This window comes from Rhinolophus sinicus, linkage group LG09 (assembly GCF_036562045.2).
Source record: "Rhinolophus sinicus isolate RSC01 linkage group LG09, ASM3656204v1, whole genome shotgun sequence".
NCBI classification, from domain to species: domain Eukaryota; kingdom Metazoa; phylum Chordata; class Mammalia; order Chiroptera; family Rhinolophidae; genus Rhinolophus; species Rhinolophus sinicus.
The window spans coordinates 68,089,865-68,114,533 of record NC_133758.1 but is presented as its reverse complement, the minus strand read 5'-3'; the positions used below and the strand labels follow the sequence as shown (position 1 = coordinate 68,114,533).

General features: G+C 38.4%; 1 protein-coding gene across 1 annotated transcript in view; it reads right to left on the bottom strand.

Annotated features, from left to right (window-relative positions):
- Positions 1-16,053: 16,053 nt before the first annotated feature.
- NAMPT (nicotinamide phosphoribosyltransferase) overlaps positions 16,054-24,669 on the bottom strand; it is a 44,524-nt gene continuing 35,908 nt past the window's right edge. Inside the window, exons 10-12 of the mRNA XM_019745377.2 lie at positions 23,879-24,019; positions 22,077-22,211; positions 16,054-19,071 (exon numbers count right to left, since the gene is read on the bottom strand). Coding sequence (XP_019600936.1) covers positions 18,961-19,071; positions 22,077-22,211; positions 23,879-24,019 — 387 coding nt within the window. The 3' untranslated portion in view covers positions 16,054-18,960. The remainder of the gene's footprint in view (positions 19,072-22,076; positions 22,212-23,878; positions 24,020-24,669) is intronic.

Here is a 24,669-nt window from a genome sequence, read left to right as displayed (position 1 = left end):
CAAACCTATTTTGTAGATTTGACTTTGGAACCATATAAATATTTTACATAATTATAAAGTAAAATTAAACTTAAAAAATCAGTTCTTAAAAAAAGTGAAAGTAAAATTAAACAAATAAACTTCATTACCTATCCACACAGAAGCAAATTCATATAGAGAGAAACTTTTCACACTGAATTTAAAATACAGTAATTTGACTATACCCCCAGTGGGATAAACTTTAAGGACAGAAAGAGTTGCAAAATAGTATAAACTATTATTTCCAGTAATCATATTGTGAGCAGTAATATTGGTATTGTTATTCTGAGTCTGTTGTGTGTGAAAAATAGTATAAAGCAAAATAATACTTTTTTTACAAGAAAAGAAAGTATCTTTATTGGAATCCTGTTTGTGTTTTTTTAATTATTTAGTTTTCAGTTACAGTTGATATACAATATTATACTAGTTTCAGGTCTACCACGTAGTGATTAGGCATTTATATAACTTATGAAGTGATCACCCCGATAAATCTGGTATCCACATGACACCATACATAGTTATTACGATATTATTGACTGTATTTCCTATGTTGTACTTTACATCTCCATGACTATTTTGTAACTACAAATTTGTACTTCTTAATCTCTTCTTCTTTTTCACTCTACCCCCAAAACCCCTCCCAGCTGACAGCCATCAAAATGTTCTCTGCATCTATGAGTTTGTTTCTGTTTTGTTTGTTTTGTTCTTTAGATTCCACATATAAGTGAAATTATAAGAAATTTGTCTTTCTCTGCTTGACTTAACTCCACCCACCACAATACCCTCTAGGTCCATCCATGTTGTTGCAGATGGCAAAATTTCATTCTTTTCTATGGCTGATATGTGTGTGTGTGTGTGTGTGTGTGTGTGTGTGTGTAGTGCCAAAAAGTGTATACACGTTTTAAGAAAAGAAAAAACTATATTAGAATTGTGATACTCAATATATACTGATAATGAAAGATGAACACAAGTCACGTTTGACTTCTGCAATTACAAGAGGTGCTCAAAGTGGTAACCATCAGCATAGTTTAATACAGTTTTTTCCTTTCTTAAAATGTGTATATTTTTTTTGGCACCATCTGTATGTGTATATCTATACAAGAGGTCGGACAATTCAGTTCACAAACTCATCCTAGTAACAGTGCTAGTAACAGTAATACCTCATTGCTGAATATCACCATGGTCACCTTCAAAGTACTACCCTTGGGAAACTATGCATAGATGTCAGTGCCTAGTGCACCCTTCAAAGTAATTTCGGGACTCTTTTTCTGGAATGGCCATCAGAGCTGTCATCATATTACCCTTGATGTGCTGAATATCATCAAAATGTCTTCCTTTCAATATTTCATTTATCTTTGGTAAAGAAAGAAGTCATTGGGGGCCAGATCAGGTGAGTAGGGAGGGTATTCCAATACAGTTATTTGTTTACTGGCTAAAAACTCCCTCACAGACAGTGCCGTGTGAGCTGGTGCATTGTCGTGATGCAAGAGCCATGAATTGTTGGCGAAAAGTTCAGGTCGTTTTCATCTAATCTTTTCATGCAGCCTTTCATCACTTCCATATAGTAAACTTGGTTAACTGTCCAGTTGGTACAAATTCATAATGAATAATCCCTCTGATATCAAAAAAAGGTTAGCAAACTCATTTCGATTCTTGATTAGGACTGAGAATTTTTTTGGCTGACTTCTATTGTGCACTTTGATGCATTGTTTCAGGGTTGTGTTGGTACACCAAGGTGTTTCATCACCTTGCCTCTGCAAAAGGTCTTGGCAAACTTCGACTCTCATCAAGTGAAGACTTTGGTACCATTTTTGCACACACCTTTCTCATGACAAGATTTCAGTTAAGATTTTCCTATCTCTATCGATGTTTACTTGGTCTGCTATGCTTTTCTCAGTCACTCAATTTTGACACACAATTTGATGAGTTTTTGCAATGTTTTCATCAGTCCTGCTCGTTACTGGCCATCCTGACCTCTCTTCATCAGTGACGCGTTCTCTCCCTTCAGAAAAACGTTTAATCCATGTGTACACTGCTGTTTTCTTCATGGCATTATCCCATAAACTTGGACTAACATGTCCCTGATTTCACTTCCAGTCTTGCCAAGTTTAACAAGAAACTTAATGTTTGTTCATTGTTCTAATTCAGGCTGAGACATTCTCACGATGGCACACAAGAACGTGCAATAAATGAACGTCACTCAGCGAGACACCGCCACACGTGGACGTGAACACAACTATGAGACCAATGTTATGAAAACTTACTGAGCTATTTGTACAGTGCTGTTAATGTAAGTGCATGGTGGCAAGTTCGTAAAATTAATTGTCAGACCTTGTATATCTTCTTTGGAAAAATATCTTTTCAGATCTTCTGCCTATTTTTTTTTTTTTTTTTTTTTTTTTTTTTTTTTTTTTAGCTGTTGAGTTGTATGAGTTCCTTATATGTTTTGGGTATTGACCCCTTATCCGGTATATTTTTTGCAAATATTGTCTCCCATTCTGTAGGTTACCTTTTCATTTTGTTGGTAGTTTCCTTTGCTGTGCAGAAGCTTTCAGTTTGATGCAGTCCCACTTGTTGATTTTTGCCTTTGTTGCCTTTTTGCTTTTGCTTTTTGGTGTCAAATCCAAGAAATCATTGCTAAGACCAATGTCAAGGAGCTTATGTTTTCTTCCAGGAGTTTTATGGTTTCAGGATAGTCAAGTCTTTAATCCATTTGAGTTGATTTTTGTGTATTGGTGTAAGGTACTGGTCCAGCTTCATTCTTTTGCATGTGGCTGTCCAGTTTACCCACTACCACTTATTAAAGAGAATATCCATTCCCCATTGAGTGTTTTTGGCTCTTATGTCACAAATTAATTTGCCATATATGTGTGAATTTATATCTGGGCTCTGCACTCTATTCCATTGATCTGTGTGTCTGTTTTAATGCCAGTACCATGCTGTTTTGATTATTATAGTTTCATAATATAGTTTGAAATCAGGATGCGTGAAGCCTTCACTTTTGTTTTTCTGTCTCTGGGTTCCTCTGACTATTCATAATTGTTTGTAGTGCCATACAAATTGAATTCCTTCTCACTTCTGATATTTTATCATAGAAATCAGCTCATTGTTAATGCTAAAAATTTTTTGGAATAGATGCTTCTACCCTCTTGAAGAAATGTAGTCATAGATAGAAAGGTTATTTAAATGTCAAAAACTTGATAAGGAACTAGCTCTGAACACAGATACATCAATATTCAGATCAGTGATAAGCTCAGAAAACAAAACAGGAACCATTGACTATACCGTAAAACGTTGATATTTTTCTCATATTACTTTGAAAAATATGAGTAAAATGATTGAGAAACTAGTTCCTTTTTGTTTACTTAAATCAAGACAAATATACCAGTTCAAATGATTTGAAAAGGCCTGATTTGTTCTTCTGGCAAGAGCTCCTTTGAGTAAATGTGTGAATTTGTACAAATAGAAGAATTGAAAGACAATTCTTTTTTTTAACATACTAATTGTCATCCTTAATGTGGGTCTTTTAGAGTGAAAATGTCAATTATAATCTCTCTTTAGCTCTCTGAATATCTTACATTCCATATATCTCTATATAGCTACACTCTCTCTACATGTATACTTAAACCAATGGATATAGAAAAGTTTTAAAAAGTGATATTGGATCAGGATAGATGCTGAATTGGCACCTGGGTAGTCAGATAGCTTAGGGTATTCTGGTCTGAAGAAGGATACATCCCAAACAAAGGAATTTGCCTTGGGTCTATTAGACTGAGTCCCCTTTACCTGGGTGTGAGTGCAGAATGCGTCCCAGGGTACAGCATAGGCAAGGTGCTCCCCATTTCCCATGGACCACACACCCCAGGAAACCTATGAGGAAAGCTCAGGAGGACATGAGGGAGGGGAGCCACTCTCTGGCTCTTTTCATGGTTTTGCTCTTAGCGGTTGGTTGGTTGCAGATTTGTTAGGGTGCCCTTACCTCCCTCAGTCCTTTATTCTCTTTTCTCCCTCAGCCTCTGCTGCCTGGGGTGGCAGTCTGGATTGTCTGCTCTTTAATTCCCCACCTGGAAAGCTGCATACGTATGATTTCTTATTTTCAGCCCTTGTCCCGAAACTGCAGGCAGTCAGCTGCCTGAGAAGTTGTTTTGGTGAAGCTGATAGAGCCCTTCCCAGCTCTGGCCTCTTCAGTGAACAGCTTATGCCAGCTTCAGAAGGAACTAAAAATAGCTGTCAATGCTCTGGCGAGTCATTCTCAAGTAGCTGGGTCAGATGAGGCACCAGAAAAGAGAATCATAGAGCCTGATGTACAGCTTCAAGAACTGCAAGTGCCTGTTTACTGAAAACCTGTGTGTGATCTTGGGAGCAGAAGAGCAATAGACACACACACATTTACACGCACTCATATTGCACACCTACCACACATGCAATGACCAAGCAAGGCAGAACCTCGTGGGAAAATAAGGTGTGAGTTGTATATGTAGAGGTAGACAAGCAGTGGCTTCATGGAAGGGCCTTCCCGGAGGAAGTGATAGAAGCTCAGATCTGGCGTGAGATGCTGCCTGTGGACCGACACAAGTGAAAAGGGTAAGAGGGAAGGGCTCTTCCTTGTGCCTAATGTGATACAGTCAGGAAGATGGGTATGGTGGCTGTGGCGTCACACAGCCCCCGCTGGAAATCCCACATTTCCCTCCTAGATTGTTACTTTCTATCTGTACTCATCAGTGTTTTTCACCTCTGAAGCAAGGATGATGCCCACCATAAATGGCTGAGATTCAGAAAGGTCATTCATGCAGGAGCTGGTATGCCTAGTACAGAGTGGGCGAGCATAGCTGTTCATTTCTTTCCCTTCCAGTCTCCTTCTTACACAGGAAATGGCACAGTGAGCAAATCAGTTACTCGCTACATTCCTGAAGCTCATCTAGCTATAGTTGGAGCTCCCAAGTTTGCCGAGGAGCCTGCTTGATGTGGGCCTTCCTGGGGAGCTTTATCTTGTGACTGTGAGAGCAGGGTGGATGTGCTGTCCTGAGGTCAGTTTAGGCCAGTGTTGTTCAACGGCAGGTCAGGACCATTAGTGCTTCAAGACACCAATTCTGTGGGCTAGCGCCAGCAGTAACAAACCGACAGACAATAGAGTAGAATAGAACCAGACCTACCAGATGTGCCAGTATCAGAGTGCGCAGCACAAAGTTAAGGGTTCTGGTAACAAACGCGCATGTGTGTGACAGGGTTGCAATGTGAAACGCACTTTTTACCGAGGGTTGTGGTCTAAAAGTAAAAACAAACAAGCCCAAATTATGGTCTGGAGGACTGGAGGTTTTGTTTAGGGAGTTCCTACTATGGGAGTTCTGGCCTCTGAACAGTAAATTCCTGAGGAAAGCTTCCTAATACTAGTAGTAGTTCTGGGGGTGTGGTGGGGAGAGAGTTCATTGGATCTTTTCTGGGAGAAGCAGAAAGAAATGTGGAGCTGGAATTCCCCACAACATGCAGATGAGTGGGGGCTACCTGAATGGCTGAGCAGTTCCACTGATCATTCGAAAGCCATTGAAAGCGCTGCCATTTGAGTCCAGGTAACGAGGATCTGGCAAGTATGGAGTAGGAGATGCAGGTGGAGAAGGAGATGTGGCTACACAGTGGGGGAAGGGTGAGGCAGAAGTGACAGTTGTACGATGACGAAACTTCGCTTGCTCAACACGTAATGTTGAATGTCTCCTATGGGCCAGGCCTAGGTTAGGCCTTGGGATGCACAGTTCAAAGGTCCGGCATTGCTCCTGCCCCACAGAGCATGGTATCTAGTGGTGGAAACACGTAAGCACCTGCCGAAGGAACAGTTTTATCCAATGAGTTATATTTTTTACCTATCAAGATTTAAAGTGTCCTTGGGCATAATATGGGATTTAAATAGCTTTTTAACTATTTGTGATACATATATTAATTTGTTCTCTGTTCCCAGTTTCAAAACTACCTGAGAAGGAAAGCAGTGAAGTATCTATCTCTCTATCTATCCATCTTTCATCTATCTACACACACAAACACACACACACACACAAACCGTGTTAAGTTCCTTTCAATCACGTGGCTCTCAGATTTTTTTCAGCAGGCCAGTGGTCCTCAATAGCAGAAGGCTTCCCTAGCTAACCCACTGGAACAGTGGGAAAAACTCATCTCCAGAGGCGTCCTGGGCACACCACTCTTTCGACTTATGGAGCCAGCACTTGTAATTCCATTTATCAAAAATGCTTGTCATTGTTTTTGTAACAATAGTAATAATATGTGCCCCTTGTAGAGAATATGGATAACACAATAAAGTATACACCTGGAACTCTTTGATATATGGAAATTGTTGCTAGAAGCCTCCTTAGAGATTTGTTTTTCCAGGTTATCATATGTGAAGAGGAGAGGAAAGGATATGTTTCACCACGTGAATAGATTTGCAGAGCTTGGAAACAATACAAAATGTGTCTTTTCCTCAGAGCTAAATCATTCTCCTCTTGGCTCCTTATAGGAAAAAATACAGAGAGCTTTCCTCCCTCAGGCAGGCAGGCCAGGGTGATGACAAGTTGTATAAGCCTCACAGAACTATTCCTGGCCGCCTCTGGCTGTGCCTTGCTCTCTAAGCAGATGGGAGAACCCTGCTGCTGCTGTTTTAGCTTGGAGGCACTGTGGTTTATATAGGGTCAGGGATAGAGTCCTGCATCAGGTTTGGGTAGTGGTTTATACAGTGCCGTGCTTCTCAACCAGAGATGACGGGTGTTCAAGAATTATCTGATGGTTTATCCAAACTGCATGGGCCTTTCTGCTGTCACATCCTGGCAAGTACAGAGATGTTCAGCAGTAAATGCATGTAGTTCAGAAAAGCTCCCCAGATCATTCTCATCCTCTCCCTCCCCTTCTCCGCCTACTGATACAAAGGGGGATGGATCTAAACCCTCCTCAGAGATACAGAGAATGAATGTGAAAAATATAATCATTGGAGGCTAGAGAGAGTCTAGAAAAAGGATTGACAGCAGGCATTGTTTCTCAGAATGCATCTTTTCCTGCACGAAAGTGTCCTCTGATATTCCTAAATGTGGCTTCTTAGGTATCACCACAATGAGAGGAGACAGAGGGAGAGAGCTCTTTGCCAAGGCACATATTACCCCAAAGCGTGGTGAATAAAGCTCCGAGCACGTGGCTGCAATGCCCTTTACCTCCCGAGTAACACACACTGTTGGCTCCGGTCTGGAACCCAGTGATGCAACATGTTGTTTCAGCCTGCCCTGGTCGGAACCCTGAGCAAAGAAGTCATCCAGTTTAAAGGAAAATAGCAGCAATTATTTTCAGTAAATTGTTACCTTAAAAAATTTTTCAACCTTTTTGCATCTTATATTTTAGACATGTCTCTTGTAAGCAGCAGATAGTTGGATTTAAAAAAACCCCAAACCAGTCTATCTTTTAACTGATTTTATGTACATATATGTAGGATATATGTATGTATTATTCACATATAGAATATATCATTTATCTTATTATTTTTGGTATTTGTCCCACTCGTTTTTTTCTCTCATTTTTGGCCTTTTGAAAAATTTTAACCTTTTCCTGTTAGTTTGTAAGTAATACACTTTGTTCCCATGCCTGTTAGTTCAACATACATACTTACCAAAGTCTAAAGTTGATCAGTAAGTTTAACCTCCTCCTGACAATTCAAGTGACTTAGAACACTTTTAATTCCTTTTACCTTGCTTCTGACTTATGCTGTACTGGGAGATTTTAAATATTAATTTAAGTCCATAAGACACCATCATTATTGTTATACAGTCAATTTTGTTTCATTTCCCCATACTTGTTCACTTTAATTGCTGCACATTCTTTCATCTCAGAACTTCCTTTAGTGCAGGTATGCTAGTGGCAAATTTCCAGTGTTTGGTGATCTGAAAATGTCATTTTATACTAATTCTTTTTTTTTTTTAAAGACAATCTTTTCTTTCTTTTTTAAAAAAATTTTTATTGGGGAATATTGGGGAACAGTGTGTTTCTCCAGGGCCCATCAGCTCCAAGTCGTTGTCCTTTAAGCTAGTTGTGGAGGGCACAGCTCAGCTCCAAGCCATTTTCAATCTTCAGTTGCAGGGGGCGCAGCCCACCATCCCATGCAGGAATTGAACTGGCAACCTTGTTGTTGAGAGCTCGCGCTGTAACCGACTGAGCCATCTGGCTACCCCTATTCTCATTCTTGAGAAGTATTTTTAGTGGGAATAGGATTCTGTTTTAGCGGGTACTTCCTTTTAGGACTTTGTCCTTTTAGAATGTAGCATTGTCTTCTGGCTACCGTTGTTGAGAATTCAGCTGCCAACCACTATCTTTAGAATGCAATCTTCTTTCCTCTGCCTGCTTTTTGAAGAGACTTTTTGCTATTGTTGACTTTCACTATAATGTGCCCGGGTGTGGATTTTTAAATTTATCTTGCTTGGGATTCATTGAGCTTTCTTAATCTTTTGATTGTTGTTTCTTATCAGTTCAGGTAAATCCGGAGCCCTTATCTCTTAAAATATAGTTTCTACCCCATTTTCTCTTTCCTTTTCCTCTGTAGCTCTGATTAGACATACATTAGACCCTTTTACTCTTCCGTGTTGCTTAACTTCTGTTTGAATTTGTCCATTTGTTTTGTGCTGTATTCTGAATAATTACTTCTGACCTCTCTTCCGTCTGGTTCCCCTACGACTGTGTAGTCTGTTAATCTCAGTTCCTGTATTTTTTTTATTTCCACAAACTCTATGAATCCTTTTTTCAAATCTGTTAGGTCATTTAAAAATTTTCCTATTCTTCGTAGATATTTTCAAACTATTTTTAAAAAATATATTAAGCATAGTTATTTTATAATGCCTCATACTGTCAATATCAGCACTTTTTGGTGGATTCTTTCTGCTGCCCTCATTCATGGTGTCTTGTTTCTTTGTGTGGTTTACTTTGTGAGTTGCTCATTTTCCTTATGAAGTTGTTTTGGGAATTCTTTGAGACTCAGGATGACAGTATCCTTTCAGAGAGGATGTACATTCTGTCAGGCATTTAGAGAACTTTAACAGTCCACTTTAAATTTATAGCTTGAGGTTTTTGTAATGTAGGGGGTGTGAATTTGGACAGCAAATAGGTATAAGGGCTTGTTTGCAATGATAACTCCTTGGAGATTTTTCTTAACTTGATCTGCCAAGAGCTAAAGCAACTGTTCTTGCAGTGCCCTAGTGGTGTGGCGGTGGGTTTACTACTGGTTCATCCACATCCCGAAGTGTAGCCCTTGGGGGTAGGGTGTGTTTTTGATTTCTGTTCACCAAGTCCTGTCAGGCCCTAAAAATTGAAGCTCAGGGTCCTCAGGTTTGGTAAATGCCCCAGAACAGAAGCACCTTCAGTGACAGGTTCTCTCTTCAGGGTCCAATTTTCACTTGGATTTTGACCTGGTAATTTCTTAATGTCCTTTTAGTTCAATATATATTTAAAATTAAATTTATTGGGGTGACAAAATTACATAGGTTTCAAGTGTACAATTCTAAAATATATCTTCTGTATATCACATTGTATGTTCACCACCCAGAGTCAGCTCTCCTTCCGTCACCATATATATTTGACCCCCTTTACCCTCATCTACCACCCTCCTCCCCCTTACCCTCTGGTAACCCACTAGACTATTGTCTGTGTCTATGAGTTTTTGTTTCTTTGTTGCTTTCAGTTTTATATCCCCCATATGAGTGAAATCATATGGTTCTTGACTTTTCCTGTCTGACTTATTTTGCTTAGCACAATAATCTCAAGATCCATCCATGTTGTCAAAAATGGCACTATTTCATCTTTTCTTATGGCAGAATAGTATCCCATTGTGTATATGTACCACATCTTCTTTATCCAATCATCCATTGAAGGACCTTTGGTTGTTTCCATGTCTTGGCCACCATAAATAATGCTGCAATGAACAGTGGAGTACATGTATCTTTATAGAGAAATGTTTTCAGGTTTTTTTGGCTCTAGATATTCTGTTCTTTAATCTGAAACTGGTAGTGTTTTTTCTGGAACCTTCTTCTAACACTGGGAGGGTCGAGGTAGGGAAAGCTCTGGGAAGTTGGGGGGAGTTGGCCAGGCTGTGTGTCTTTGTGTTGTTTTCTGCCTGGCAGTGAGTGCTTGAACCACATGTGGGGACAGAGTCCCAGAGAGCAGTTTCCAGGCTCTCAGCCTCTTGTGGGGAGGTGCTGGCTCGGGTAGTGAATGACCATCAACTGTGATTGGTTGGCTATCAGCTGTAACCAGTTGGCCAATTGGCTACTGATGTAACTGCTGGGCTGCGTTGATTGGTTGGTTGGTTGGTTGGTAGGCAGAGAAGTGAATGGCGGACTGCAGATCGTGTGGCTACTACTGCGTGTGTCTCACCCAGCCGCCAGAGAGAATATAGTGGTATGACTCCCCTACCTATGGCTTCGTGGGTGTTCCTTTTTGGCCTAGCCACATCCTGCACTCTTATGTGGGGAGCGGGACCAGAGGCCCCGCAGGCCGACCCGAACGACACCACAGTTCTCACCCTTCTGTATTTGGTCTTTGCTCTGAGGCCCCAAGCACTATGTTCAGCCGTATTATATGCTGATCCTTCAGGCAGGACTGTAGGCCACAGGGAGTGAGTGTGCCTGCACTCCGGATTCTTCCCTCTCCCAAGACTGCAGTTAGCTCCAGACTGTGTCCTGCAGACCCCGGCCCGCATCTCTGCACTTCCCCCTTCCCTTCTCCCCTGCTTGTCTGATTTTTCCACCTTTTGGTGATTCCATGTGCGGATCTCTCAGATGTGATTGTGTGTTGTTTGAGTTATCCTTTGCTGAATTATAGTTGTTCAATTTGTTGTAACTTCCAGAGGAGATTTCAAGCAGCACTCCTCATGCCGCCATTTCTGTGACATAATCAGACAGAGTTTTTCAAAAACCCCTCCAATATTTTAAAATAAAAAAAGTTACCCATTAGTTTTTGTTGTTTTCAGTGGGAATGTGGTCAGAATCACCTAGCCTGGTTACATGTATGGAAACAGAACCTTCCAGTCATAAAAATACAAAAAAAGCTTTTATGAAAAGTTTGGTGTTTCTAGTTTGCATAGAAGACTCCTGGGATTTCTTCTTAATCTTCCCACAGCACTTGGTCAGATTTCTTAATTTTATTTCCTAAGCTTCTGTGTCTCCATCTGTATAGAAGGCATTAAAAATAGCCACCAATTTTGGAATCTGCATCAATGAAGTTCATAGAACACCTTGAAAGTTGAATTAAAATTATATTGATTTACTTTGCCTTGTTCCAAAAATAATTTATGGTGATTATAATCTTAAAATTCTCAAGAGCACCACTAGAAGTTCAAATAGAGCGGTGAGGGCATTTGTGAGCAAGCCGCTGATTTCTAATCTCTGCTCTGCAGCTGACTTGAGGAGTTCTCAATGTGGTCTGAAGAATAGCCTCCTTAAGTTATCTGCACGTTGTTTTAGTTACAAATGAGAATTTTTCTGTGGAGAGGGTCCAAAGCTTTAAGCAAATTCTCAGAGGTCTAAGACCCAAGGAAAGTTACAAAATATTGTACTACATACAAGGTAATCTTAGGCAGGTAATTTATCTTTTTTGCCTTAGTTTTGTGCTTAGTTTTTATGCTTTAAAGAAACAATCTTACTTCATGCATTTATTGTAAGGGTTTTTCAAAAACACTTTATGTGAAAATGCTTTGAAAGTTATCCATCTTTTTAAAAAACTTAGTAAAATGTTCCACTCTTTTGAAACACTTATAAAAATGCTTGGGGTATTAGTATTCAGAGGTTATCAAAACACGGTAGAAAAGTGTGTATCTTAATGATGTTTGTTCAACAAACATTTGACTGTCTACTCTGGGCTGAATGCAGGAGACACAGATGAATAAAACACCATCCTATGCTGCCTTGTATAGGACAGCTAGGTCCATGGAGTGTGAGTACTGTTTACAAATAATACCTGTGGAGGCTAGAGGGGAAGGGCATGTGAGGAGATGGCAGCGCCCACTGAATGCTTCTGACAGGCTTCATCACCTAATCACCTACAATGAATTAGCCAAAGGTAGGCATTCCTGGCTGAGGGGTCAGCATAACCAAAGGCAGAGAAAAAGGAAATGGTGTAAGGTGTCTGTGTGCATATATGTGTGAGGCAGAGCAAGTCAGTGTGGCTTGATGATGGCAGAGAAAACAAAGGACAAGACCTGAGGTTATCTGCGTAGCATGGGCCAGATCAGGGAGGGTTTTGTGGGTTAGGCTGCATTCTGAGCATTAGCCTGCAGGCTTAAGGCAGCACCAAATGCTTTAAGCAGGGAACTGAAACTATTAGATTTTGTTAGAATACTCCAGTAGCAGAGTGGGAGGGAGAGGGGACTAAGGATAGAAAATCTAGTCAGATACTTTTTATATTGTTTCAGGAAGAGATTTGTGAGTTTGAAATGGGAGTTGGAGAGAAGCCAGATTATAGCAATATTTAGGTAGTACGTAAATCAACAGGACTGTGACATTGATTACATGTGTGGGATAACGGAGAGGAAGTCTCACTTCAGTGGGTTTGTTGAACCTGCAAATGAGGCAGACAGTGAGGAGGAATATAAGTTTGGACTCTGCGTTTAAGTAGGTATCTGGGTGGAAATGCATCCTAGACAGGTAGGGAAATTCAGAGGTGTGGGCTACAGACATGAATGTATGGAGGCTTTAGTAGATAGGTGATAGCTGAGACCATGTGAATGGCTGAGATCAGCCAAGATAAATATGGAGATAAATGGGAAAAGCCAACATTTAAAAGGTAAGTGAAAAAGAGCCCAGAAAGAGGAGGGACTCAAGACGTTTCAACATAGAAGACAAAGTAGTTTCACGGAATGGATTATTAGCAGTGGCAAATACAGGAAAGATCCTCTGGTAAGATAACTCAACATTCTCATTTGGCAATCGAGAGGTCACTGGTTTTAATGAGGGATGAGAACCAGATTGGAGAAGTGAGGCAGTAAATGGAGAGGAAATGTACACAGCTCGTGAAGTCTGGATATGAATGAGATGGAACAGAGCTGGTGTTATCAAGGGAGGTACTTTTTTTTTTTTTTTTTAAAGGATGGAAGAGGAAGAAGGAATAGTAAGGGAGAGGTTGAAGGTAAGAGTTGGCTTTTCCCAGACTCAGAAATCTGGTAGAAATCTTCAGCTATTCAGGAAGACCTAATCAGAATTAAACTTGTGGCCAATTCATCAGGAGAGCTCAGAAGTATAAGAGTTAATCCATTTTAATAAAAACTACAGAATGTCATCACTAGTTTAAGTCAAAGAAGTAACATTTCAGTAGCCAATTACAAAATTAAATAAAAAAAAATAAAGCTGGTCAGGATAACTGTATTTTTAATTGAATTTTGTTTCCAACCAAAGAATGATGCCTCTTTCCTCCATGATGAACATAAATCAATATAAACCAAAACTGTATTTTTCTGCAGAGATCATGCTATAAACTTGTAGAAAAGTCAATTGGCAGGCTATCCTTCTCACCAAGAGAGTGACATGAGCCCTGAAAAGTGGTAACAGCTTCAGGTCCCTTGTGAACATACCAATTAAGTCACCAAGAGTCCACCTATACCAATGAGGTGATGGGTCCATCAGGCCATGTAATGGCATACTGGCAAATTCCTGATTATCTAGGACCCATTTTCACGTTAATTAAAAAAAAAATTTGGTGACGTTTTTAACTTGAATGATTCTAAAATTCCTTTTAAGAACATACTTCCCTTTGCTGGAATAACTTAAATATTTTAATAAGTTTTAATGGAATGAAGAACTGTGAATCAAATATAGAGTTGTCTCTGGGGAACAGAACAATTAGGGAAACTTTTGAATAAAACCATAATTTAAAATTAGGTGGTAAGAACCTGAATACATGGGGAGGTGACTGATTTTAACTGGCTGCAGAATACTTTGGCTGGTCTCTTTAAAAAATAAAATGTAAATCTTAAAACATTTGAAACAAAACAAAATTTTAAATGTATTTAAAGGCTTACACACTTGGGCCTGTATCAGTGAAAGGGGGTTTGGAGCAAGCTAATAAAACCAAGGAATTTTTTATCTAGATTATTCCTTTCCTCCATCAAGTCAACAAATATGGTCTGAGTGCCCGGTAAAGGACATGAAACTGTTGGTAACTGAACACAACACTTTTTAATCAGTTTGCACTTGTTATGCATGCTTGGACCCTCCATCTCTTTGAGGTTCACATCCCTCCTGGTCGCTGCCTCCTGCTGTCCTGGTCCCTTTCCTTCATTCACGGATCACTGTGGCACCTGATTTAGCGTTCCTCTCCACTACAACTTCTGCCATCTTCCAGGAGGATTTTATGGTCCACCTACACAACCTATTCGTCCTGTCCGATTTCTTGACCTTGTCTTGTCTCCAATGATCTTTCCTTCATTCAGCCACTGCAAAGTCACACCTTGGATCGTACTACACCATGAGCTGGCTCCTCTCTAATCGCTAAATCCAAGCATCCTGGTCTCAGACTACCGTTTCTTGGCCTTTGAAACCTGCTTGTTCAACAACTCCCAACAGATCAGAGCTGTCATCAGATTGTCCATCGGATTCTGTCTTCCCAATGCTCTGTGATGCCTTCATGTCCTTACCTATTCTAGTTTAGATACTGTAGGACCATTATTTCAACAACTCAATTATTTCAGTAACTGTTCAATTGTTGTACTTTTCTTTCAAAATTATCTAGTTAAACCCCAAGTATCTCCCCTTTTCTGTCTGTACCCAGGCATCAGGGTGCTACTAGGGAGGGAAATAAAAAAATCTTAATAGGCAAATTTTCACTGTAAGTTCTCAATCACCAGTGAGTTGGGTCCTCCACACTGTTCTATGGTCCTCTACCTCTGGTCACTTTACTCTCCATAATAACTATTTTAAAACCTCCATTTAAAAAACTCCTACTCCAAAAACTTCACAGAGAAAACCAAAGCCTGCATACGCACCTCTCCTCTCCTCCTTTCTTCCAGAACAAAAGCAACCCCTCCCATCTAAGAGCTAATCCCTGCACCAGGGCTTTGGACCCCACCCTCCTCCACCTTCTTTAGAACCCAACATCATCACCCTCTCTGTGGACTCTATCAACTTCTCCCTCTTTCCTGGGTCTTTTGCAGAGATAAAGCATAGCTAAAAAGGGAAGACACACTATCGCCTCATTTTCTCTTCAGACCCAAAATTCAGAGTTATGTAAAGTAGCTTCTTTCTGCCATCTGCCTCCTCTACTACCTGGAAGGGAATGTCTCTAAGCCACCGATGATTTCCAGGTTAAGTCCAATAGATGCTTTTAATTCCTCTTTCTATTTGATCTCTTAGCAGCATTCAACATTTGTGCAGAAAAACTCCATTCCTTTGGCTTTTGTGACTTTATTTCTCCTGGTTTTCCTTCCATCTACACTTGTTCAGTCTCCTCTGCCTCTCATCTTTTGCCACTTAACTTTTGCGAGTTCCTATGGTTTTGCCCTATGTCCTCTTTATAGTAGCAATTGGCTTTTTTTTTTTTTAAGGAACATATAGTAAAATATTTTAGGCTTCGCAAGCCGTAAGGTTTCTCACAACTACTCAAGTCTGTGACTGTAGTATGGAAGCAGCGACAGACAATAATTAAACTATGGGCATGGCTGTGTTTCAATAAAACCTGACAAAAATATACAGTGGGCTGGATTTGACCTGTGGTTTGCCAGGCCGTACTCCATGCTCTTCCTAGAGAAGGATCCTTTCCTGTGTCTCCAGTGACCATGTATATATCAAATCCATACCTTGGGACCCTTCTGTCCCCAAATCTGTATATCCAACTTCCCTTCCCCTGCTAAATCTGGTCCCCTTCTAGTGTTCTTAGTAAGAGGCACTGCCAATCATACAGCTGCACAAAGTAGAAAATAGGAGTCATCTTTGATACCTCTCCTTCTCTTATTCTCTAATTCTTTGAACTGGAGAAATATCTAAAAAAGACAAGTCTCTAAATGCCATTATTTGAAGCACACAGTCAAATTTAACATTTCACTAATAGAGCTAAACTTTATTTCCATGTTTATTACATGTTTATCTTTGATGTTGAATACATATTAGAATTGATTTAACATACAACTTTGGAGAAAAGCTGACATTCTCCACTGAATGGGTTAAAAAGGAATGTAAAGCTACAAAATACTTGTTTGAAGTGTTGAATTCTAAATTATGGCAAACAGAACAATACCGTGCCATTTTTCTCTTTCTAGTTTTCCAAGATGGATTTCATTATAAAATATTTTTCATAACAATTTACTTCAAGAAAGGAAATAAGTGATAATCATTAAAACCATTTTACTTTAAGTATAGAGTACAAATGAAGAGTCAACACAGAACTCCTATTTCCTATTTAAAATACAAATACTTCATGATATGAATTGAAGGGGATAAACTGGTATCGGTTGTAAATCTAGTGACTTAAGCAAACCCAACACATGCCATTTGCTTTTGTCTGGACTAGTTAGGCTGAGTTAAGGGTGACACACAGCAGAGTTCTATTTGATGTCTATGGTGACCACTGCTACTCAGAATGCGGATGGCTTAGTACTAAGTGCTTAGTGATGGAAATTCAGGATTCATCAGTTCCAACTGGCTAAGAGCTAACAGAATTAATCATTCCACCCCCAATCTATGGCCATGTACAAACGTACAGATTTTAGCATTCACTGAAAGCTTTAAAATAAAACTCCTCTAAATACTCTGCAACTGCTGAAATTCACAGTATACAAAGAATATTGTCTGTAGTGAATTTCAATGTTTAAACAAAATCAAAATTATAAGTGGTTATCAAAGTTACTGGCAATAAATATAGTTTCTTTTAATTCTCTGTAAGCCCCTTAGCACATTTTGTAAAGGTATTCTTTTTAATACTATTAATCTTTACTTAGATACATTAAAAAAAAAAGCTTAAAATTTTCTACCAGAAATTACAGGATGAAAATTTTTACTAAAAGTGAATAATGCTTATTGTTCTCATTAAAGTGTTTAGAATCATCTGCGAAAACCTATATTGTTTTTAATGATGCTTATAAAAGACATTTAATAAAGGTAACTCACCTCTCATTAGATTATTTTACTGATAAAATACTTTCTCAAGTAACTGTTTAGGACAGAGGATTTATGGCTTTTCCATTTTTAAAAATTCACATTTAATGTCATGTTGTTAAAGCTTTTCTAAATCAGTCTTCCAGTATCAGATTCTTAAATGAGAAAAGAAGTGACAAAAGAGACAAACTCTGTATCAACTTAGCCTCCTCCCTTCCCTGGAAATCAACATTTCTCTTAAAATTCAAGGCACACTCCTTTTTTTAGAACGGGATGGAGAAACTTTCTGGAAAGGGCAAGATAATAAACATTTCAGGCTATGTGGACTGCCATGTGGCCACTATTGTAACCACCCAGTTTCTGCTGTTGTCCTGAGAAAGCAGCTGTAGGTAAGATTTATGACAAACAAGGGCAGTCCAAATTTGGCCTGTGGGCCACAGCTGTCCAACCCCTGCCTTAGAAGAACAGACCTAAATATAAAAGAATCATCTAAAAAAACATAAAACTGGTCTCTAGTCACATGTGATGACTGACTCAGAATCTAGCAGTTAATCACTCTAGGATATTTTGATGTTGAACACCTCGAAGTTAGCCAACTTTCTGCTTTTGGTTAAGATTCTTCTATTCAAACCCATGTTGTCATGCTTTTCATTGGGGATAACTTATCTTCATTTAAGAACATGCTGGAGTATTATTTATTGAGGGATTCAGTTTAAAATTAATAAATGATGTCCATACAATTTAATATCCAATTTAATTTTTAAAAAACTTAATGAAAAATATAACAGAATCAAAAAATTTAAAATAAGTACACTCACTACCCATTCCAGTAATTCATTTAAGTCATATCAACTATAGAATAGGAAAAATAAATCCAGAAGTGTTAATTACTTTAAAATACACTACTTCCACTTTTGTCAGTATTTTACATTTATGTATATATTCTATAGTGGAAGCAGAAATTCTCTCTAAAAACATTATCTCCTTAAAATCTTGAGGTGCATATTACAGCCACAGGCAATATCTGACATACAAAATTGCAGTACAGGCCTTTTAAATTTGGCATTTCACTGGTACAATACAATGACCAACGTACAGAATCACTGTACAGTGCCTAGACATTCCAGTAAGAACCATTATTTTCCTTAATGTAGAATGAATAATACATATTCTACAAGGGGCAGTGAAGTTAGTAATTCTCTATAGGGTATGTCCCAACATAATTTTCAAATTGTACAATAACACAAACCACTTTGTTAAGGCCATGTTTTATTTGCTGATTAATGGACAAAAGGCAATGTAATTTATTTTCAAGTATTTTCTTGAAAGTCTGTGCTCATAAAAATTATGAAAAGTTGGAAAGACTGTTAAATCATTGAAACTTTAAATATATCTTACACAATCTTGTTTGTACAAAAATACAAGTTAAATATAAACATAAAGCAATTATGATAATTTTATGCAAATCTGTTTTATGTGATCTTTAGTTATATATAAAAGTTTCTTGGTTCTGTTATTTGTGAAAAGATCAATACCGGATTGAATTACTATCTATTGGCAAAGGGCCCTAAAAAGCTTACTTTAGCATTAATCTTTTACATGATTAAGTGCATTTCCCAATTTGAGATCACCTAAACACTGGAAAAAAATAAAAAAATGAAAGGGCGGTATGTCCATAAACCAACAAATAATTTGGCTGTAATGTATCATAAAACGCAAAGAAACCCCACACATCTGTACAGTAAACATCACGTATTACATACACACACAGGTGTATTATGTGCGTGCATGCACATAAACACATACGCACACAAACACCGCCAAGCACACAGACCCACTCATAAAACAAAGCCTAATGAGGTGCTGCTTCCAGTTCCATATTCAGCCTCGCATTTTTTCTTACTTCATCAAATGAATAGCTTTTTGTCACCTTCCCATTCTTGAAGACAGTGTGGAGAAGATCCTGCACAAAGATAAAAGAATTTAATAATTAGACTAACAAGGAAAATACTTAAGTAATGCTATGATGGATTAGACTGGTTAGTCAAATACACAGAGATGTTGATGGGGTTCAAATTATAAAGTGATTTTATACACAAAGGATGCTGGTGGAGCAGGCAGAGAGCAAATGGCTATGCAGAAATATTTAACATTTATGAATAGGAATGATCTAATTACATCATTAAAGGTAAAACAAAAAAACTTAACAGACTCATCTCCTTTTTCCCGATGGAATATGCTTACTGTTTGGTTGCCCAGAACTATGGCTGTCGCTGATAAACATGACAGGCATCAAGGAAAACCTGCCAGAACTTCCCATTCCTAGCCAACAGACTCAACACCAGTTAAACTCATCAACCTGGAATTTAATTAAATTTCCTAGTCACTGAGTTTTGGCCTTAAAACAAGCACCCCTGAAAAACAAGAAACCAAACCCAAACAGAAACAAAAATAACTATTGATTTCTTGACTAATGCATAGTGACTGATTTAAAGAGACTTTGTGGATATTACAAAAGTCACTGGTACATGTAGTCCATTTGATCCATGCAAGGGTAACAAAGATGAATTAAGAAATTAGGACTAAATTCCCTTTTGGGTCTGGTAAAGCTATTCCTGTCTCATTAAAGAATTATCTGCCTCTAATTATCTATCTAATATATGTAAGTAATCTATCATGTATAAGTTTTTCCACCTAGTCGGAAGATTGTGATACATGACATTATTTAATATTTTTGTCATTGTGTTGTTTCAAATCACACTGCTCTAGCTGTAGCATTTTCTTTCATGAAGTTAAATAAAACCTATCAAGGAATGGTGGTTTCTATTCAAAATGCTTAGATGATTATAAATTCATTACTGCCTCATATACTCTAGAATATCATTCACATACTCTTAAAATCAATGCCTTTTTAAAAGTAATAGTTATGACTATGTCTAACATAACTTTAGTCCATCTGGGATAAACTAATTCAGCAAAGTCTTGATAACTATAAGGGCTAAGTGAAGACCACTCAAAGAACTGTATTAACAGGCTAAATAAAGGAATGTAATTTTATTTATTTTTTATTATTTTTCACATTGATTGTGTTTAATTGTCTTTTTTTTGGCCTATTAGATTATTAGCTTGAGTCAGTTGAGGAAAGGAACCTAGTTTATCTTTGCAAGCCTGATATTTAATACAGAGAAGGTATTCTACGAACCTGTTGGGTGAATTGGAGGAGTGAATGAAAATAGTTTCCATTTTTGGGGGAGGGGACAATCAAGTGTAATTATTCATGGGCAGGCAGTGAAATGTGCAGTAAGAATAGCTCCCCTCGTTATGTTCCAGGAGCCTTAGTGTCCACCTTCCTGATGTATGAGAGATTTTAGTAGGTGGACTCCACTCTTACTTCACTTTCTTATACAATGCATGAAGGGGGACAAACTGATTTGAAATTAATTTCTGTATCGGTCATTTTATTCTCTTTCTCTTTAATCTTTAATTCACTTGTTGCCCTCTTCAGTATTTGTGCATCATTCTTGTAAATGTTGCTTTTCATCATTATTAGTGATCAAGATAATGTTCTTCTCTATAATATGGGTTAGATTGTCCTCAAAATCATGAATAACAAGTACCAAGATAAGGAAGGAGGAGGTTTTAGTAATATGAACACAGCTGGAAATGAAAACTGCCAGACTGAGGAACAACCTCCCAGCCCCTGTGGAAGCCTAATGGAAATCAGAATTTGGAACCTGAAAATAAAGAGCTCTTGGGTACTTCAGTCGTTCCTAAAATGCTATAAAAAAGAAACAGATTACTTTTCCCCCTGGGAATGGACTCCTTTCAGTGGAAGATATTGTACCCCTTTTTTGTGGGAGACGATAAATAAGTTGTAAAGCAAGCCCTCCATTATTTGGTAAAGAAATGAGCCCCTTTTCATCCTAAAGGGATCTAATTTTAAAAGTTTGTTTAGGAACTTATGTATTTTTCAGTAAATACAATAGGAAAATGTTATTTCATTAATTTTGGCTCAAAATCTTAAAAGAATATAATAAAAGTAACAAATAGAATATTTGATATGGTACGAAGAATCTAAAGTAACAAATTAATGTGTTTATGTTTAATGTAAACTTCTCTGAGAATATGAATATTCATGAGTAGTTTCCCTCCAAAAATGAGTATTTTTTCCAATCCAGTGGCTTAAAAAAGAGAAATTTATAACTTTTAAATATAAATGTACTTTTATATGTTAAAGACCATAGCTCATATAGACTACTTTAGCATACTAAAAATCTTTCCAGATTGGTTGACTTGAATTAGAAAACTTGGTTAGTCTAGGTGTCACCTTTTATTGTTATATAATCTGAGTGAAGTCATGTAGCTTCTCACGTTACACTACTAAAATAACGTAATTTGCCTTTTTAACCCATAGAGTTGTTGTGAGAATCAAACCATCTAAAGAAAACCATCTGAACCGGATTCTAGTAAGTTTTTAAAAATGGAATTATCTTTTAACAACATTCTAGAAGTTGGATAGCCCTTCATTTATCTATTAAAATTACCCAAGTTTACTATAATATAAACAGTTATGAGAAGTCGAATAGCACCCTTTAAGTATGCTTAACTACTCCTCTTCAGAACAGACTCACTGCTGACTGGCAGTGAGAGACCAAACCCACAGTTTGCTGACGCTCCTCAGTCACTACCTGCTGGTCAGTAGAAACACTTCCTTTTTGTTTTGACTGTTACAAAGTATTTCACCCAATTTATGATCTAGCCACTTAGGTTTTTTATTTTATTTTGGTAGGCTAGGTCAACTATTGTATATTTTATAATAAAACTGTTTTGTTTTCCAAGAAAAAATATTGTTCTGAAAATAATTTAAAATTAAAATAGAACATAAAAGCCTCCTTTCTTGGCTGTGGGAGCCAAGTTACTACTGTTAAAAAACAACAACAAAAACCAAACCCAAGAGCAGATACATACATGACCATATTCCTCAAGGTCTCCTTTTCCTTCCTCAAGTGTAACAAAATTCCCTGCTGGTGTCCTATGTAAAGATAATCGACCCTTTTTGGACCTTTTGTTGGGATCAGCAACTGGGTCCTTGAAGACATTAACCTGGAATCCAAATTAAGAAAGAGAAAAAGAATCATCAGAAAGAGTCACTCAACTCCATTAAAAAAAAAAGTATATACATAACTTACATATAAATTTTAAGGCACTTTATAAGTATAATGAAGCCAATCCACACTGGGCTTTTAGAAACATAATTCTAGCTTGTTTTGCAGGACAGAGTCCTCTGTCAGGAAAAAAGATATGAATAAAATACAAATCTTGGCTATCCTTTCTTACCACTGCAGAATACCTAATACTCCATTTGTAGGTAGTGTCTGAGGTTAACACGTGAGCCTTCAAGTATCTCCTTTTATGTTACAAACTGCTTTTAAACTGATCTAATCATGCTATTAAAAAAAAAAAAATCTACGTCAATTCAATTATATAACCTGTGGCAAGGGAACTAGGATTTTACTAAGGTATAAAGGCTTTCCTACTCCATAACCTTTCCCTTTGGTTACTTTTTTCTATTATCCTTGTCACTGTCAGAAGCAAAAAAGACCTAGAGAACCTGGAGAGAGCAGAACTTTTGTTTTAGGATCAGAAAAGTAGGAGGCAAAACATAATAGGAGCAACTAGTGATGGGTTTGAAAGAAGAAAACAGATGAGTCAATCCCAGAACTCTCCAAAGAAAGATGGACGTGAAGTAAAGCTGGGGACCAACCCAGGTATTTTTAAGAGAGTTGTTAGTATCCCCCACCCTTACCCTTCGACCCAGACTCTCAAGAGTTAATGGAGATCTAGTGGGATTGTTGTTCAGCGGCCTAGTAGCTTGGCCTCTCCTGTTCTCAGGCTACTAGAACGTGATTCTGGCATCACAACTCCAACCTCGTACTCCACCTTCCTAAAACACTGTTTTGATAGTGTTTACACTCGTACTTGCCCATCTTTAATATATGATGGCTAGGTTAGCTCACATTCCCATTCAAATATGGCCAACTTTTTGATTCAAAGTTACGTACTGAAGTAGTGGGAAATGCCTGACTTGCATTATGTCACTTAAATAATCTCGCATCTTATTTTTCCCCCTAAGTCATATTATTTATTACCTAATGTCTCTTTTCTTTCCTTGTTTCTGAGTCAAGGTCAGTGGTATCTGACAATATTAGGAATATTAGGGCTGGGTGGCTCAGGTGGTTAGAGCGCCGTGCTCTTAATGCCAAGGTCGCCAGTTGAATTCCCACATGAGCCAGTGAGTTACGCCCTCTACAGCTAAGATTGTGAACAATAGCTCTTCCTGGAGCAGGGCTGCTGTGAGCAGCTGGAGGTTGGCGTGAGTTGAAGTGTGCTGCTGTGGACTGCCGTGGGCTACTGTGTGCTGCCGCTGAGTGGCAGTGTGCGTGGCCAGCAGCCAGTGAGAGCTGCTATGTGCTGCTGTGTGCTGCCATGAGGGGCTGGGGGCCAGCGTGAGCTGCCGTGAGCGGCCGACTGCCGACCGATGGCCTCGGCCGGGAGGAGCGCAAGGCTCATAATACCAGCATGGGCCAGGGAGCTGTGTCCTACACAACTAGACAGAGAAACAACGGCTTGAACCGGAGTGGGGGGAGGTGGAAGAAAGGGGGAGGAAAAAAAAAAAATTATAGTTCAGAACCATATTATCCTTTAACTATTGCATTCAATAACTACATTCTACCAAGATACATAAAGAAGGTAAAAGTTAAAGGACATACCCCAAGGCCATTGGTTACAACATAACTACACTTGAAGGAACAATTCAAGAGATCTCTTGTTAACTTCTGTAGCAAAGCTCCACCAGAACCAAAGGAAATGTTTTCAATACTCCATTTTTTTTGCTTCATGCCTTCTACAATCTAGAAGATTAAAAAATAAAAAAAGAACAAAAACTATTATTAAGTAACCTGGAAGGAGGAGGAGATAATCTTCCACGGGCCATACTGATGAATAAACAATTTCGAGCCATTTTATAACAATAAATGATAAGAATAAGGCCTATATAAAGTTATATCCCACCATTTCCTCTTTTAAAAGATTCACCCACCCCAAAAAGGTCAGCCTGAGGGATAAGTGTGGAAGGAAGGGATTTCATTGAAAGTTACTGAACTTGTGCTGTTGTGTCATCATTGTGGTTACGGTTGGGGAAAAGAAGGAAATGAGAGGGAGTGAGAAAACACTGGCAATAAATATTCAAGGTACTTGAGTAAACTCCTATGTCTCTTGAAGTTATTGTCCAGATGCCAGTAGCACAAGCAATGGGACCTAGACATTTGCCCTGAATTACTACACTCTGGGAATGATAAATCATCCCTAATAAATTTCAATATATGTGATCACATGTCATAATACATGCCATATGTAATGGGGCATTTAAAAATCAACAGATATTGGTGGCGAAACAATATAAAATACTCCCTCCTACATAATAGTTGAAACATTGGAAGAGTCATTTTACTGTGGCTGGTACTCCACTACCATAAGCAAAATTAAGAAAAGACTGGGTGCT